At 42.5% G+C, this 19,473-nt stretch overlaps 1 protein-coding gene across 6 annotated transcripts in view; it reads right to left on the bottom strand.

The window, feature by feature from the left end:
- The window catches only part of LPAR1 (lysophosphatidic acid receptor 1), a 146,269-nt gene that overhangs the window by 73,973 nt on the left and 52,823 nt on the right, over positions 1–19,473 (bottom strand). For all 6 annotated transcript variants that reach the window (XM_066256545.1, XM_066256549.1, XM_066256548.1 and 3 more), the window contains exon 2: positions 10,357–10,515. In XM_066256545.1, the coding sequence (XP_066112642.1) occupies positions 10,357–10,401 (45 nt within the window). In that variant the 5' untranslated portion in view covers positions 10,402–10,515. The remainder of the gene's footprint in view (positions 1–10,356; positions 10,516–19,473) is intronic.

Here is a 19,473-nt window from a genome sequence, read left to right as displayed (position 1 = left end):
TTGATATAAATGCTAGAATCAGCTTGTGACGTTTAAAAAATTTCTTTGGAATTTTTATAGTGACTGCATTCGATCTATAGACACATTTGCAGAGAACTGGCATCAAACCAATAACCTCACAATCCACAGACATGGTACCTAGTTAGTCTACCTTAGTGTCTACTAATAAAGTTTAAGAAATAATCTCAGAGTTCTTCCACATGTTTTATTATTGAGTTATTCTAAAGCACTGATACCTTTAACACACTTGTATATAGCTTTTGGGGGGTTATTTTCTCATCTAAGCTGTTTATTATTGAAATGTAGTTGACATATAACATTGTATTAGTTTTAGGTATTCAATTTTTTTAAAAACTAGGATTGTATATCCATTTGTTTAAGTTTTTGTTGTATTCTGCTGCCTATACTTATTACACTCTTTTCTTCTTATAGCCTGTCTGTGCTTTCTTTTTCCATAACTAGATTAGGTTTGAAAGCAATAAAACACACAACCAAAAATAGGCAGCATTTAACATTTTAAATACTTAAAATAACTTATTTTTAATAATTTTTAAAGTTTTATTTAGAAAATTAAATTTAATGGGTGACATGATCAATGAGAGTACATAGGTTTCTGCCTGACCAGGTGGTGGCGCAGTGGATGAAGTGTCGGACTGAGATGCGAAGGACCCAGGTTCGAGACCCTGGGAACACCAGCTTGAGCGCGGGCTCATCTGGTTTGAGAAAAAGCTCACCAGCTTGGACCCAAGGTCGCTGACTTGAGCAAGGGGCTACTCCGTCTGCTGAAGGCCCGCTGTCAAGGGATATATGAGAAAGCAATCAATGAACAACTAAGGTGTCGCAATGCGCAACAAGAAACTAATGATTGATACTTCTCATCTCTGTTTGTTCGTGTTTGTCTATCCCTGTCTGTCCCTCTCTCTGACTCTCATTCTGGCTCTGTAAAAAAAAATAAAAAAAAATAAAAAAGAGTACATAGGTTTCAGATAAACATCTGTATAGCATTTGAACTGCTGATTGTGTTGTGTGCCCATCACCCAAAGTCAAATCATTTTCTGTCACTGTGTATTTGTCCCTCTTTACTCCCCTCCTCCTCACCCTGCCAACTCCTTCTTCCTGGTAACCACTTCACTTTTATCTATGTCCATGAGTCTCATTTTTATTTTATTTTGTTTTTAATAATTTTAAGGAAAAAAAAATCACCCAAAAATTTGCATAAGAATAAATGTATATTCCTGATATACAACTTGAGTTAAACATTATGGTGTAACTAAGACTATAATCCTCACAGATTCCTTGTACCTTGTATCTTTTCTTTCTCAATTGTAACAGAATTAAATTCTCCCCTGCAGGTTCAGTGTGGCCCCACTTTTCCAAGCTAATCTTGAGCAAGACAGTGGGGCTGACGGGCAGCAGAGTTTCTCCATATGGACACGTCTAACAGAGGTGGGATCTATGTCCAACCATGACCGCTGAGTCCTAAATTCCCACTGGTCACCCACACACAATACAGCTTGTCAGATGTAAGCCCTGAGCACAGCCCACAGGGCTGGGATTCTTCCTGGGTCCTCCCCTCCATTGTTTTTGCCAGGTTACTTCAGTAACCTGATCAACCACAATTAAGTTAATGCTAAACAGCGTTCTAGACATGCAAAGCCCTTTGGGTTGGTCCAAACCTAAAGCCAGAGGAACGTCTCTTCCTTCCAGGCCTGAACAATGGCTCTAAAACCTCCCTAAGCGGGATGGTGGAGGTTCATCTAAGTGCAAATATTGTGAAATCAGACAGCTACCTAGCTCACCAACAAACAATCATACCCTGTCCCTCTTCCTACAGGGTTGGCATGCTTGTTCTCCAACATTGTCTGAATGTTTGAAAGTTGCTTTCTTACCAGCTGAGCCTTTCAAGAACTGATCTGCTCCATGGCCCTGGCCCTTTCTTAAACATTCTGTGAGATGCAAAACAGCAGGGATGGACCACTATCACTTCTCTCCCAGCCTGAGCCTGTCTAGGAGAATCATTTATGAAACGAGGTAAGTGTAACTTCGGTGCAGTTCATTAAGAGACTCTAGGCAATTACCAAATGGCAGTATCATTACAGAGCACAAGAAGGTTGATTTTTTTTTTAAATGACAGTCTTATTACAGCAAGGTACAGTTCTCAAAGACATAAATCCCCTGGGCCCTATTATTATGACCTCCTCAGCTGGCAAAAACAGCAGGGCGTTGTCCCACCTTAGTGTTTATTTACAGAAAAGCTGCAACAGGAGTTCAAAGAAAAATAGCTGGAGAAGTTAGGAGCGGGGAAAGGAAAACAGGCAAATAGCACCATCATGGGCAGTGAAAGGGAGAAAGCCACATCCCTCTGAAGGATAAACAGGTAGCTCCGTTCATCATTAAAGACTAGTCTCTAAGAAGGGAGGAATTAGAAAGAAAAAGAAACAAACGTGAAAGGTCTCATTTGTGGTTGACCGTAGGCATTCTGGTACAGTTTCATCTTATGAGTAGAAAGCTCAGAATGTGCCCTCCGATTTGGAAATATGATATCCTCTCAAGTGGTATCTGCATTTATAAACACAGAGGAGGGCATGGATGAATTTATACTGCAATATGAGAACAAAGTTAACTGCTAATGGAAACGTGGTTCGAGATGGAGTAAGTCAGAAATTTCAATGTTTATCTCCACATGCATTTATTCCTGGCAATGCATTGGAGTTTTCTGTAGAGTGTTTATCTAACTTGGCTTTCTTTTGATGGATCCCCTGGCTTATGACATAAGCCCATCATAGCCACAGACTATGTGAAGAGGTAACTACTTTCTCCCTGTGAAAAACTCCTAGAATAATCACGGGAGAAAGGGGATGAACTAATATATGCCAGGTATCTATTAAGGGGATGATACTGCACAGAGCATCTGACAGATATTTTGCCATTTGAATTTGTGAGCACAGTGTGTATTATTTGAATTCTAGATAATTAAAAAAAATAAAGCTAAAAGAGATACCTGTATTGAAAGACCTCCTAGCTATGAGGTTTGAACCTAGATTTCAACCCAAATCCACCTGGATCTAAGCCCATGCGTTCTCTTTTCTCAATTTCATGGTTGGTGAAGCCAGTTCATCGTATGGCATCAGAAACATACTTCATACAATTAATTGTTCACACTTTAGTCTAAAAAGAAGTACTATCAAGATATCCATGGCCCTGGCCCTTTGGCTCAACAGTAGACCATCAGCCCAGTGTGTGGATGTCCTGGGTTTGGTTTCTGACCAGGGCACACAGGAGAAGTGACCGTATGTTTCTGCACTCCTCCCCCTCTCCCTTCTCTCTCTCTCTTCTCCTCCTGCAGCCATGGCTCAGTTGGAGGATATTAGCCCTGTGCACTAAGGGTGATTCCATGGCCTCGCCTCAGGTGCTAAAATAGCTCGGTTGCCAAGCAATGGAGTAAAGCCCCAGATGGGCAGAGCATCACCCCATAGGGGGCTTGCCAGGTGGATCCCAGTTGGGGCGCATGTGGGAGTCTGTCTCTGTGCCTCCTTGCTTCTCACTTAAGGAAAAAAAAAAGATATCTGTGATCCCTTACTGTAGAAACTACTAATTTAGTAATTGCACCCATGCCCATATGGAGCCTTCCGTGTATGTCTCATTTTTTTATTCTTCAGTAGTGAAATATTTAGGTTAATATTCCAATCTATTCCCTCACTTAGAGAGTAAAAGGGAAACACTTGTTAAATCTTTTTTAAAAATCTTTGAACGGTTTCAAGCAGAAGAGTTGACTAATCTGATCAATGTTTTTAAAGGGTAACACAACATACCAACTACAAAAATATTTTATAGAAAAACAATCGAGGGATCGTGAATATGAGTGAACATAAAATGATATTAGAGAGTTTTTAAATTTCTTGTTAAGTATAAGAATGGTACTGTGATGCTTATGTAAATTAATTATTTTTTTTAGAAATACACATTGATGTATAATGAATTTGTTTTAATTAAAATGAGGCCCTGGCTGGTTGGCTCAGCGGTAGAGCATCGGCCTGGCGTGCGGGGGACCCGGGTTTGATTCTGGCCAGGGCACATAGGAGAAGCGCCCATTTGCTTCTCCACCCCTCCCCCTCTCCTTCTTTTCTCTCTCTTCCCCTCCCGCAGCCAAGGCTCCATTGGAGCAAAGATGGCCCAGGCACTGGGGATGGTTCCTTGGCCTCTGCCCCAGGCGCTAGAGTGGCTCTGGTCGCAGCTGAGCGACACCCCGGAGGGGCAGAGCATCGCCCCCTGGTGGGCAGAGCGTTGCCCCTGGTGGGCGTGCCGGGTGGATCCCGGTCGGGCGCATGCGGGAGTCTGTCTGACTATCTCTCCCCGTTTCCAGTTTCAGAAAAATACAAAAATAAATAAATAAATAAATAAATAGTCCATTGTGGGGAAAAAAAATGACTCATCCCTTCAAAATGGGAAAAAACTAAGTACAGCAAAAGGTTCGTAATCATTGAATCTAGGTGATGGCTATAATGGGCTGCATTATATTATTGTTTTTATCTTTGTGAATGTTTGAAAGCTACCATCATACAAAGATCCTTTCTTAAAAAGTCTTTTAATCTTAAAAACCACAACCCATTTAATATGGAATTCAGTTGTTTTAATCCACCAATACGCTCTCTCTAATATCAGAACTAAAACCTCTAAAACACAGATTTTTGTAAATATGATGAATTTCATTAGGATCGTTTACTGGTAATGATGTTCAAACACACCTGTTTTCCACAAAACAGTAAGCAGAGACCTACTTGTCTTCCATCAGAACACTGGGTAAGAACAAGAGGGACAAGTCTGTTGTCTAAGACATTGAAAATCTACTCAAATTCATGTTGTGAATGAGAGCTACAGGAAATCTTATAAGAACCTGGAGAGATCAAAACCTCTTTGTTTCCTTGGATTAAAACCAAGATAGCCACTTAACAAGTGACAGACAGAATGAAATACCTTGTAAAGATACTGATGGAGAAGAATCCTTCTTTACTGGAATCATAGGTTTGAGATCTGAATAGCTTTGAAGTTTTCAAACTATTCCGGTTTCTAATACCAGTCCTGGATTTAAGAGGTCAACCCACTTACTCCTGTATTGAACTATTGACCCTTCTATGCAAAAGAAAAATAAAATTTTTAATCCACATGCTACCCACAATAACTAGATGAACCGCAATTAAAGTAATTCTAAACAGAGTTCCAGAAACAGAAAATAGTCAAGCAGTGGCAAGTGGATGGTGTCCTATCCCACCTCCATCCCCCACCATCTCCACAGGGTAGGAACACGTCAATTTAACTGAATGAGCATGTTTCTGTCTGCAAACACATCCCCAGAGCTTCCTCTGGCTAAGGAAGCTCTTTATCAGTGTCTGGACCTAGCAGAACTATAAATCAGCTACAAACATAACCTTCCTGCTGCTGCTAGTCCAGTTTCGCCTCACTATTCATCCTGCTTCATAAGAACAAGGTGCTCTCTGGGCCTGAGAAAACAAAAATCCATTTCACAGTCTAGGCAGGAGCAGAGCAGGGAATTCAAACTGGTCCCACTTCAAAGCACAAGGCCTATCTTTCACTAACTCAACAGCAAACCCAGCAGGAGTGACAATGAGAGCTTTCTTCCCTGTTATTGTTGAAAACAATCACAGGCTATTTGTTCATATTAATTAGTTTATATCTAGTATTAGGCAACCTTGATTAGGAAAAAAACCACTCTTTGTTACCAAATGAATTGAGTAACAAACAAAACCAAAAGCCCCTTTTTTTTTTTTAATTGTTGTTTTTGCTTTAGCAGAGAATTTTTGCCTTAGAAAAGGATTACCAGGCCTTTCACGCTTGAATGTGGGCTTATCTTTACACAGGACCCTGAATTCACTCTAAAAGAATGCAAGCCCGTGTGCCAGACAATACCAGGCCCAGCTGATGGAGCGAGCTGCTTGTTATGCCTTGCCTAAGGAGCCGCTGTATTTAAATGACTTTTACCTACTCTGAACCTGAGGAAAACTTGATCATAGGAGAAAAGACATCAGGACAGGCTTGGGGTCAAAAACAAGTCAGTCCTGGACTAAAAGCTGACTGCACGAATTACATGTGGGGAGTTGACATACAATCAAGAGGCCCATCATCAACCAGAGGATCCTGGGAGACAAGTGGCCCAATGGCCGGCATCTCTCCAAAGAGTCAGTGGCCTCTCCCTGTGACCTAACACGCCAGATTGTAGCTGACTCCTTCCAAGTGAGTTTGAGTTCCCCCCACCTATTAGAGGCTACTACTGTGTCTAACATATGGTAAGAATAACGGGGCCTACTACCTTGGTGGAGAGTACTTAATGAACTTCTTTAACAAAATTATCAAAAGTCAAGGTTTGAATTCCAGGCCTAAGATTTAAAAGCTGAATGGCCTTCTTCAAGATTAATATTAAATCTCCTAAGCAGTGGTCAGCAAACTTATTAGTCAGGAGCCAAATATCAACAGTACGATTGAAATTTCTTTTGAGAGCCAAATTTTTTAAACTTAAACTATATAGGTAGGTACATTCCTTATCGAGGTAGCGCCTGCACATGGTATTTTGTGGAAGAGCCACACTCAAGGGGCCAAAGAGCCGCATGTGGCTCACGAGCCACAGTTTGCTGACCAGGGCTAATGTGGCTTGCAAGGCCCTGCAAAATCTTCTCCAACCTTGTAACCTAACCCATCTGCCTCCTTTGCAACCATAAGGATGCTGATAAATATCTAACAACGGGCTCTTAGGAGTGAGGGGTTATGTTTGCCAATTTCCATGGTGTAAATACTCCACCCTGGCAGATTTCAAGTTACAAGCATGAAGTCAGTGGGTCCACTAAATTCCTGAAAACTTAACCAGATGTTGTGAGCTGGCAGAGCTGGCTCTAGCACATCACTTACAACATTCCCCACTGCACTGCAACTATCTTGAGCTAACATGCAAATGCTGTGCCCTCTCTCACGTTGGGACACTTGACATTCACACATGCCATATCCTCTTCCTTACCAGAATAATTCATACTCATAAGCTCCCAGCCTGGTGGTCTTCCTTCAAGAAGCCTTCCCTGATCCTCCTAGTCTTTCCTGGGTGCTCCCCTTGACTCCTCGAGCACCCAGATTTCCCGCGTCCTAGCATTTGTGATACAGCATTGCCAGTTTTGTTCCCTTATCTGTCTATTTCCCATTCCATTTCCAAAGTCTGGCAGGGCAAAAGCCTTGTTTATTTTCTTTATTCTTGTATCCCCAGGCCTGCCTCAGTGCTTGCTAGTGATGAACACTTAGATGTATTGAGTAATATGTGCCCGATACTGTTCTAAATTGTAAACAGATTATCTAATTTCATCCTTTAAACAACCCTGTGAAGTTGGCTTTATTATTATTATGCTCATTTTCAGATGAGGAAGTGGGGGCACTGAGAGGAGGAAAAGCTTTTACCCCACCCCTCTCCTATGTGGTCCATTAGTAAATCCTAGAGCCAGGATTTGAGCTCAAGTGGTATGACTGGAAAGCCATGTGTATCCTTCTATAGCAGGGGTCCCCAAACTACGGCCCGCGGGCCACATGCGGCCCCCTGAGGCCATTTATCCGGCCCCCGCCGCACTTCCGGAAGGGGCGCCTCTTTCATTGGTGGTCAGTGAGAGGAGCATAGTTCCCATTGAAATACTGGTCAGTTTGTTTATTTAAATTTACTTGTTCTTTATTTTAAATATTGTATTTGTTCCTGTTTTGTTTTTTTACTTTAAAATAAGATATGTGCAGTGTGCATAGGGATTTGTTCATAGTTTTTTTTATAGTCTGGCCCTCCAATGGTCTGAGGGACAGTGAACTGGCCCCCTGTGTAAAAAGTTTGGGGACCCCTGTTCTAGACCATATTTCTTGAACATTTCCCCCTCTTCCCCATTGGTGACTCTCAGGGAGAATGTTTTAATTAAATTTAAGCCCTCTCTAATGAGAGAAATTAAATACAAAGGAATAAGATTTCTTCGTGTAGGGTTAAGCTTTGGAGGGATTTCCATCACCCAAGATCCAATATTTGCTCTCTTGGGGAAAATATCATTCTCTTTGACAATGCATGTTCTAGACCTCTCATTATGCATTCACATTAATGTAGCAGACATGCATCCCTAAAAACATATGGCTTTATTTGACAGTTTTAACGATATCTTCCTGTAAGTATTATTCAGCACCATGCTTTCTTTTCCCTCCACCGGCTATCCTGGAGTGGGACAGCTGTGGGAGGTACACAGGGGTGGGCAAAAGCAGGTTTACAGTCATTCCTATGGAAAACAACGCAACAATTAGTAAATAATACAACAGACTCTGCGTTTCACATCCTCACAACTGTAAACCTATTTTTGCCCACCCTGTATAGGTATCATTTTTTTAACTGCTGCATGATATATAAATCATATCAATAGGCCTAAATGTACTAAGTCCTTCTGCTACTGTATATTCAGAAAGTTTTTTTATTTCTGGGCCTTCAATTAAGGTTTCAACTAGTCTCTTTATGCAACGTCTCCTTGGGCTTGTATGTAAGTGTTTTTCTAAGTAGACACCAGGATGGGAACAGGGTACATGCTCAGGTATGCAATTCTAACAGATACTGTCAAATCACCCCCGGGAGTGACCATACGCATTTATTTTTTCACAGAGAACTTAAAAGAGTACACGTTTCCCCAAGTGTTTATTTTTAACGTGACCTCTTTCTACCTTGGGTGGTGTTAAACATTTTAATTCAATGAGTCATTTAAAAACATTTATGTTACACACCGGCTGATAGTAGCTTGTGTAAGAGGGAAGGTGGGGAGATAAGATGAGGCCCTTGGAAAGGCTGAGACGGACAGCAGAGGCTGGAGGTGCTGACACGCCCCCTCCGGAAAGCCTGCGCCAGGGCCCGGCACCAGGGCCCCGCAGCAGGGCCCAGCATCACAGGGGGCTAAGAATAGCCATTGCCCGGGAACAGCTGCCGCGCGCTCGGAAATGAGAGGACCTCAGGCAACAGACACCGAATCTTTTTCCCCATTCCCCAAGTCTCTCGGGCACCAAAACACACTATTGAGGGGAACGGAACACAAACACCCCTAGTTAATGAAGTGTAGCAAAGACAGTGACCCATTTACCAGGAAGAGAAATACACAGCATGGAGATAACACTAAACATCCTGGAAAATAAATGCTAAAAGCCTTAAAATGTTAAAGAACGGCAAGGACTTTATCCATAAGATAAAGTTCAAAGGTCTCTTAGAGTATTAAAAAAGAAAAAGTATAATAAATAAAAGTAAAAATGCCCTTTTCTCCCACTCCTTCCCTTGCCTCCTTTACACATATAAACATTCCTCCTTAAAAGGCATACAAAATGTAGTAGCTTGGAAAAGAATACAGAAAAAAAAATAGTGAGGAATAACTCTCTGTATTGCCAATATTCAAATTTCAACCAATATGGCTCTTCCTCAAAGGTATGCTTTTTCCTTTAACCTTGACCTGAAAGTGACTGTCGTGAGTGAGAGGGGGGTCACATTTTAGAAGAAGAAGAAAGAGGAGAAAACAGGAAACGACATCTGCCGAGCTCCCACTATGTCCTTTGTATGTCCTTCGCGTTAATCCGTGTCACCATCCCGTGAGGCATGGTTACAGGACAAGGAGCTGAACTGACCAAGGTTGGCATGACTCAGGCTCCTTATCCAGCAATCGGGACGTGAATCCAGGCCTAATGACTCCAAAGTCTCCTTCCCCGGGTGAGCCACTCCGCCTGCTGAAACTGAAAGAGTCCAGTTAATACCTGAGCAGATCAGATTGTAAAATGATCTGAACAAAGACAATGTTCCTGCCGTCTTCCTGGTCTTCACTGGACAGAAGATAACTCATATTACCGCGGTTCAGAAGTTTCTAGAATTGCATTTTCTTTTCCAAGTTACTAGAATAGGAATAATTATAGCAGGAGGACAATGAGACAGCATTCAGAACACTTGCTGTAAGATTACATCTGTTCTGAGATATTTCATTAAACCCTAAAAGAGCCAAGGGAGGAAAAGCAGCAGGATTCACTTGTGTCTTGATCTGGAATCTGATGCCAATATAATAACAGCCAAACACCCTAAGCACTGAAAAACGAGGCCCTACAAACAGAGACCAGTCCACCAAGATCACTTGCTCATTGTTCCAGCTGCTTCTTGAACTAAACAGCACCTCGCTCACAAAAGCACTATTATCCAAATATCCACCAAACGATGATGAAAAGGTTACACATGACCCCCAGAGTCCAACACAGTTCCTGAAACTCGATTTAAATATTCAATGAAACGATGAGCATCTCCAGCCTGTGTGGGTTTGCATCACTTACCTGGGGCTGTGAGATGACAGGGGTGGCAATCGAGGCGGTGGCCATGGTGGCTCTGCAGCTGTGGGCAGTGACCAGGCCCCAGCACCAAGGCGCCAGATGCAGGGGTCAAACTCTGTGGTTGCTGCTCAGATCACTGTCATGCTAGGAGAGCCTGTGTACCTGGAAGAGAACAGGAAGCCCCATATTTAGCCTGAGGGGACTACCATGGGGGAGTGAAGCACCACTTGCCAGAAGAAGAAACATCCTTGATAACAAATGCCAACTCTTAGCTCAATGGAAAGAGGAACCCAGGAGAGAGCAGCTACTGTCTCAGCGCCAAGATGTTTGTACCATTCGTCCAAATCAGGTTAAGCTGCTGTATTTTCATAAGTTTGAATCCAACTTTGCGGGCTAGCTAGATGTTTTGGGAAGGTAGTGCCAAGTTGTAGAGACTGGGAGAAAGGGTCAGGGTGGGAAGCTGTCCTGTCATTAAACAATAAGGAAATTGAGTGACCTACAATTGAGAGCCGAGAGTTTATGTACAAAGGGCAAAGAGAATAATACCATCAAGTGTCTTAGAGATCACCCCTGCCCATTAGCAGATGGAAAAACGGAGGGCTGGAGAAGAGAAGGGACTGAAGTCATCCATGTCATTGATGGCACAACCAGCACCAGAACAACCATTCCCAGTCCAGTAGGAAACATGAGGACGGGAACTGTTCCATGTTCTCATTTCCTCAGGGAACCCAGTGACCACAGTCAAGATTAAAGAATGGAAAGACACGCAGAGTTACAGGAGTCAGGTACTTGGGCAGGTAGCCGGGGGCTTCGTAACTCAAGACTCCCCCATTTGTGAGGAAAAGCGCAGTTTTTAGAATTCTTTGACATCATCCTCAGAGAGAGAATGTTGGATAAGCACAAGGTATAACTAAATCTTTCATTATTAATATGTTTATTTAGAAAACTCAAAAGGTGCTATATTTCCCACAGGAAAGCATGGCATGAATTCTGTCCAAAGATTAAAGTCATTGTTTTCACGCTACAATTTATCCCAGAAGGGAAAATTTTTTCATTTAAAGAATTTTTTTTTTTAATTTTCCTATTTTAAAAGTTTTTTTTTCATGTTTAGGTTGTTTTCATACCACTGAATAATAGCCTTTTTATTCAAAAACTATTTTTTGAGCATGTATAGTGAACTGAGAGTAGAATGAATAAAACTGTCCCAGCCCCTGCCTTCAGGGAGCTTTTGTCTGTAAACACACTCTCTGCTCACACCAGCGCGCAGGATGATACCCAAACACGTTCCCTGTTAGAAACCCATACTTTTAATTCTGGTGAGAGGAACGACGAACCAGGACCAAAAGAACCAAGTCTTGAGCAGTAGAAACAGCAAAATTGGATGCTTAATCCAAGTCTTTTGGCCCCAAACCCACTGTCTCTATTCTAAATTAGCTGGATGACTCGGAGCAAGACACATAACCTCAGAAGAACATTTTCCTAAGAAATAATCTAGGTTCGGCCACAGCGTTCATGAACTTTAAATTTTGATTTGTGTCCTGTCTCTGTGAATTATCTATCCTTCATACTACAGTTTCAATCGCTCTCGGCTTTGTTTAGATTTCACTGTGGCGCTTTCGTATTTGCTTCCCTCCGCTGGAGGAACTATTGTATTTTTATTAACTAATGAGAAGGAAAGCTGTCAGGCTGTTTGGGTATAACATTCAACACAAAATTCCACAGGTGTCCTAAGCCAGCACTGTTCTCCTTAGATGCTGTCCGCGGGTGAGGGGCGGACCTGTTGTCTCTGACATCGTGGACTTAAGTGACCAGCAGGAGACAGGTACGCGGACATTGGAACGCCTTTCCTCTTCATGACGGCTGCTGGAGTGTGCAGCCTGCTCTGAGACAATTATAGGACCCACGGGGCGCTGTGTTGTAGTGAACTTATTTCTGGCGTCATTTTGTGCCCATCCCTGCTTCTTTATGTCTCCTTTTTTCCTTCTCATGTACTTGTAATTCACGTTACCTCGCTCTATTGTAGGTAGGGTAAACAGACGAATGACAACCAAAAGAACAAAACCAGCAGGTGGGTGACATCTCATTCTTTTTTTTTTTTTTTTTTCATTTTTCTGAAGCTGGAAACAGGGAGAGACAGTCAGACAGACTCCCGCATGTGCCCGACCGGGATCCTCCCAGCACGCCCACCAGGGGGCGATGCTCTGCCCATCCTGGGCGTCGCCATGTTGCGACCAGAGCCACTCTAGCGCCTGAGGCAGAGGCCACAGAGCCATCCCCAGCGCCCGGGCCATCTTTGCTCCAGTGGAGCCTTGGCTGCGGGAGGGGAAGAGAGAGACAGAGAGGAAAGTGCGGCGGAGGGGTGGAGAAGAAAATGGGCGCTTCTCCTGTGTGCCCTGGCCGGGAATCGAACCCGGGTCCTCCGCACGCTAGGCCGACGCTCTACCGCTGAGCCAACCGGCCAGGGCCCGACATCTCATTCTTAAAGACTCACACCGTGTGCTCAGAGACAATCTTATTCCTGCCAAGCTGGGTCTTTAAGTAATATATCTTTAATTTAGCTTCAATACAGGCAAAACTAGGTTTACAGTTGTTCATATGGAAAATAATACAATAATTAACAAATAAGAATACAAAAAAAACTCACGTATACACAACTGTAACTCTACCTTTGCCCTACCCTGTATTCTGAGTACATGGAGTTGCCCAAAAGGTGAATCCCGGGCACCTCGCCTGGAATAAGGAAAGGGGTCTAGAAATCATGTGACTAATACACCATATGACATCAGCGCTGAGAACAATAGGGGAGAGGTGGGAGGCTGAGGCTGAATGGAACCCGACTGGCTGCTGAGCCTGGGAGCAGTCATTTCACAGTTTGAGGCTGATGCTGTTCACTCACTTCTTAAGCGGGGAACCTGAGGCTTTGAAAGGTTGTGCAAGGTACCAAAGTCACAACAGCCAGGAGATGATGAGGGAGCTGAGACCTGACCAAGGACCCACTCCAGGGCCCATGCACTTTCCATAGACTAAAGTGTGTGGAATCTTTTTGAAGCACTAATTTCAGGGAGTCCTGAAGAAAGCAGGGTGAAAGTCAGACGTCCTGCGGGGGAACTATTTTCCCCAAACCCTGGTACAGAGACAAGCGTGCTGCTCTCACCTATAGAAAGCCCGAATGGCATGCCCCTCGTTTTGATGTATGTTACATATCCTTGAGCTACATAACAGATAATACAGATTATTACTTACATATCTTCAAAAAGAAAATAAGAAAGATTAACTGCCTTCCCCTAAAGCAGAGGTCCCCAAACTTTTTACACAGGGGGCCAGTTCACTGTCCCTCAGACCGTTGGAGGGCCGCCACATACAGTGCTTCTCTCACTGACCACCAGTGAAAGAGGTGCCCCTTCCGGGAGTGCAGCGGAGGGCCGGATAAATGGCCTCAGGGGGCCACATGCGGCCCATGGGCCGTAGTTTGGGGATGCCTGCCCTAAAGCATATGACCTATCTAGTTTTGAGGCACTCGTTGAACCTTATAATGTAAGAAGATTATAAGAGCCCTTTATAAAATGGTGCGTGGCAGGGCTAAGCAGTACTACCTACCTCCAGGGGTATAAATCAGCTCTCTCCTGGAAGTGGTCTTAAAATTACATTTATGAAACCAATTTACTTCTCAACTTATTTACAAAACTGAACAAAGTCATGGGGTCATGGAGGAAGTAGACACAATGTCAACAAAATAAAATAAAAAACAATATCTTAAGTAATACTGCTGTTTGGTCTTGAGCTAAGTAGGCTGGTTTACTTTGACATGAGTCCCTTGCTTTCCCAGAGTCCCAGATTCTCAACTACAGAGCTGCACAGAATTTTTAAAAAAACTACATCCCTCTTGAACTCTTCCAAGTACCTGGACACTTGTCTTGCAGTTCTTCCCACCTGTCATCAGCCAAACTCTCCATTTCCTTTGCCTGAGCTCCAAGACTGTGCGCCAGCCACCAGAACCACAAAGCAGCGTGGGTTGGCCCCACCAGCCCCAGTTCCTCTTGGGTCACTCTTATCTCCACCTTCCATCCTAGACATCTCTTTGAATCTATACCATTCTTTGTAAAACCACAGAACTACCTCTAATGCCCCTCACTTGCAAAAGATGAGCTTTGTCATTGTATTTACTCACCCATTTATTCATTCTGATACTGTCATTGCATATGAATTACCTTAATATCCCTCCCTACAATTCAAAATAGATATATAAATACAACTGACAAACAAGAAAGCTACAAGAGGCTCTTTCCTCTGTGCCGTCAGGTTACTAAAGAAATAAGAACAGGACATATCCTGAATCAGCCCTAGAAACCGAAGATGAAACCTAACTATTGCATCAACTTCCAGAATTACAGGGGTGGACAAAAGCAGGTGCACAGTTAGTCGTATGGAAAAAATAAATACCACAAGAATAAATAATAATACAAGAATAAACCCTGTTTTGGGTACTCACACAGTAAACCTACTTTTGCCCACCCCTGTATATAGAAAAAATCAACAGGGAGGTTGGCATAAGGACCGAGGCAAAGTATCACCTTCACGTGAAGCTGCTAGTGCACGGACAGAAAATGAGCAAAGGAGACCCCAGCAGATTCACCCTGCTACTCCTAGTTCAGCCTGATGAGGGGTGCAGGGAACAAAGCCCGGGAGAGGTGGGATGCGTTTAAAATCCACTCACTCCTTAAAAGGGTCTCCTGACTCCAACTGAGCAAGTAATCTCTGGCTGTATTTACTTCTAATTTACATGTACCCTAAGTGACTGCACAAGAAAATAGGGGGGGGGGACACTACCAGCTGGCTTCTGAAATGGGCAACAACCTTGCTAATTACCGAGGGCCACCCCAAAAATCTAACGGAAAGTCTCTGATTCTGAGGCAAACCTCATTTCGATTACTCCTGCAGCTGACGCTCGCTCCTTCCCCACGTCTCACAGGAATATGAATTCCTAATTTGCAAATTAATCTCCTGGAAATCTAACCTTTTCTTCTTCATCTGGATTGGATTCAAACAGTGACTCATTTCAGTCTCTTGAAAGAACCCAAGGCAATACCTGACGTTGAATATGCAGAGACCTTCCCCTCCGAGGATGAGCTAGTGGAGAAAAACCCAAATCCAGCCAGCACATGAAAAAGCCTGCAGTTCAAGAGAAGGGGAGACTCTAGAATCTGAGCAAACATTTACTTGAGAGATAGGTGTAGTACAAAGGAAACATAAAAAATATATATGAGATTAGAAATAAGTCTGCATTCACCAAACAGGAAAAAAGAATCTGAATTATGAACTGAAATAAAGGCAGTTGATGAAGTAGAAAATGGAGTAAAGAATACAGCAGAAAATGGTATTAGTGAGACAGAGACAGACCAGAGCTTAGAGGAGCAGGGGAGGGAGAGACATGGAGTACGGTTTGAAAGCACTCCCCCCCTCCCTAGAAAAACAGAACAGATGAACAAAATGTACTAAAGCCACCAATGCTGAAACCTGAAAAGTTAAATTTATCCTAGAAATGTTAGAAAAGTGTTGCACATACATAAGACCATGTAACTCAAATAGGAAGAAAAATTCGGACTTGGGATTTGCCGCAGAGAGATCTCCCGTCTGGCAGAAATGAAGAACCTCTGGACCGCAAACCTAGAGGAACAGAACAATGAGGTACGGGACAGAGTGCTGGCCTCGCTTTCTCAGGACCCCTCAGCCCCACGGGACCCTAACGGCATGTGAAGCCCACCTTCTGTCATCGAAGGCTGAGACTGGGAGAGTCTTCTCTCCGGAATCGGAACCGATGAAAAGACTGAGAAATAGTCACATCAGGAGGAAGACACTGACCCACTGAAACAGGAACAAGATGGTTAAAAACCAATCATTGGAAATTTAGTAGAAGGATTGGAATGTAAAGTTGCAAATGTAAAAAATCCAAAATATAAAGCAAAAAACAAAATGAGAAAGCTAGAGTTCCAGGCCAGGAGCTCTTATAGCCAAATAAAAGCAATTCTAGAATAAAGGAAATAAAAGGAGCAGACATCAAACGCTAACTCCAAACATTCTCCAAAGTAGGAAAGCCCCACATATGTTGACTGTAAGGGCCCACGCAGGGCCTACCTGCCTACCTCCATGCTTTTAATCCACCCACATGTAGCACCCGTCATCAGGTTTGTTTTTCACTTTTGTTTTTGTTTCCTTTACAGTAGCAGTTTTTAACAGTCCAATGAGCTCCCAGAGAGCCTGGGTGGGGAGGAGCTCATAAACAAAGGCTCCAGAATCCATCCTGGAAGCTAGAAGACAAAGCGTGGTGAGGAAAGGGATTTACCACCGAGAGTCTACCTGAGGATGTGCTTCAGCAAAACAGGGAGCAAACTAAGAAAAAGGAAGGCGTGTGATACAGGAACCAGAAGTCAACCCAGGAGAAAAACAAAGGGCATTCCTGTTGCAAAAGGAGACCTATGGATGACAAGAAGACTCACAAAGTGGCCTTGACAAAAGTCCCTCCGGATGTACGGGGGCGGGCAAAAGGGCAAAAAGTCGGTTTACAGTTGTTCGTATGGGAAATAACACAATAATGAATAAATAAAAATACAAGACTAAACTGTGTTTTGCATACTCACAACTATAAACCTACTTTTTGCCAACCCCTGTACTAACAGCAGAATTCTAGAACAGACAGAGCTTGGGATGAATAAGTAATGAGCACCTAGAACACTGAGCAAACATAAAAAGATTGATTAATTTAAAAAAAAAAAAAAAGAAATTTGCAGAAGAAAAAGGATTTATAGAATTCTAGATGGCTCAACTGTCTACACCAGGGGTCTGGAACCTATGGCTCGCGAGCCAGATGTGGTTCTTTTGATGGCTGCATCTGGCTCGCAACAAATCTTTAATAAAAAAAATAATGTTAAAAATATAAAACATTCTCATGTACAATATTACAATCCATTCATTTCCTACCGCTCATGTTCATGGTTGCGGGTGGCTGGAGCCAATCACAGCTGTCCTCCGGGACAACACCAAATTTTGATTGAGTAATGCGTAATGTACACAGGTTGTTGTATGGCTCTCATGGAATTACATTTTAAAATATGTGGCGTTCATGGCTCTCTCAGCCAAAAAGGTTCCCAACCACTGATCGACACCATTAACAAGATCACAATAACATTAACACTGAATGATGGCCTCATCAAAATCACGACCTAATTATACTAGAACAATAAGGTACAGGACGGCAGCATGTATATGGCAAAAAATACAGATAAAATCTTAGAAATGCAATGCAGATACCAAATTAGGCAGCTAAAAAACAGAAAATGGCTCTGGCCAGTGGTGGCTCAGTGGATCGAGTGTTGGCGTGGCATATGGATGTCCCGGGTTCAATTCCTGGTCAAGGTAAACAGGAGAAGTGACCATCTGCTTCTCTTCCCTTCCCTCTCCCCCTTTTTCCCTCCAGCAGCCAGTAGCTTGATTGGTTCAAGCATGGCCCCAGGCTCTGAGGATGCCTTGGTTGGTCCAAGCGTTGGATCCAGATAGGGATTGCCCGTGGATCCTGGTCAGGTGCATACAGGAGTCCGTCTCTCTATCTCCCCTCCTCTCAAAAACAGAAAACTATAGCTGTGGTGAAGATAAAATGGTAAAGAGCGGGCAGAGTCCTTTTTCTTAGCAAGCCTCATATAGCAGTTTGACTCTTTAAATTATAAATACTTACAACTTTGAAAAAGAAAGAAAAGCAAAAAAGAAAAAACTTTTAAATATCATTACTGCTGAATCAAAATATCTAAAGCCAACAGGCAGAGGTGCACTGCATAAAACCAAATGGATGCCATGGAAGACTAGCTTGGTAAAAATTACACATGCTTAGAATAGTAGAAGTTACTAAGTTGATTAGAAATTATGGCTCCAGAGAACAAAAAAATAGGGACTCAATATAAGAACAGTTGGTATACCTGTGAAGAACAAGCAGAACAGAAGTTATTTAACAGTAAGTGTAAAATTTCTCAAAAGATGTTAAATTTGTAGTTTAAAGAGTTCACTGCAGCGTAGACAGTAAAAAGAGAAAATAAAATATATTAAATCAAAATTAAAAACATCTGTGTATCACAGGACACAGACATTCAAGAGTGAAAAGGTAGTCCTTGAAATGGGAGAAAGTACTTGCAAATCATATTTCTGAAAGGGGTTAATATCATATATATATATTATATATATATATAATATATATATAATATATATATAACTCCTACAACTCAACAACGAAAATGAAACAGCACAATTAAAAATCAATAAAAGACTTGACTAGACATTTCAAGTAAATATAAAATGGCCAAATGGATACACAAATGGCCAAAAGGCACATGACAAGATAGTCAACACCACTAAGCATTAGGGAAATACAAATCAAATCACAATGAGATACCATCTCACATCTATCAGAATGGCTGCTAAAAAAAAAATGAAAATAAGTGTTGCAAGACTGTGGAAACAACAGAACCTTTACGTGCTGCTGGTGGGAATGTAAAACTGTTCAGCTGCCATAGAAAAGATGATGGTTCTTCAAATAACTAAAAATAGAATTATATAATCCAGCAAACTTCTGGGTATACACCCAAAAGAATTGAAAGTAGATTCTCAAAGAGATACTTGCACAACCATGTGCAAAGCTGCATTATTCACAATAGCAGAGAGGTGGAGGCAACCCGAGGGTCTATGGACCCATGACAAACAATATGTGGAATACACATACAATGAAATACTAATCGGCCTTAGAAGGAAAGAAATTCTAACGCATGCTACAACATAGATGGACCGTGAGGATATTACGCTGAGTAAAAGAAGCGTGTCACACAAAGACAAATGATGTAGGGTTCCACTTATATGAGGTACCTAAGGCAGTCACATTCATAGAGACGGAAAGCAGCCCCTGGGTGGTTTCCAGGGGCTGTTGGGCAGGTGAGAATGAGGAGTTGCTTTTTAATAAGTATTAAGTTTTAGTTTTGCAAGATGAGAAGAGCTCTGGAAATGTTTCACAGGCCTGACCTGTGGTGGCACAGTGAATAAAGCGTCAACCTGTAAACGCTGAGGTTGCCGGTTCAAAACCCTGGG

This window comes from Saccopteryx bilineata, chromosome 2, assembly GCF_036850765.1.
Source record: "Saccopteryx bilineata isolate mSacBil1 chromosome 2, mSacBil1_pri_phased_curated, whole genome shotgun sequence".
Lineage (NCBI taxonomy): Eukaryota > Metazoa > Chordata > Mammalia > Chiroptera > Emballonuridae > Saccopteryx > Saccopteryx bilineata.
The sequence above is the reverse complement of the archived record's forward strand: the minus strand, read 5'-3'. Positions and strand labels throughout refer to the sequence as shown.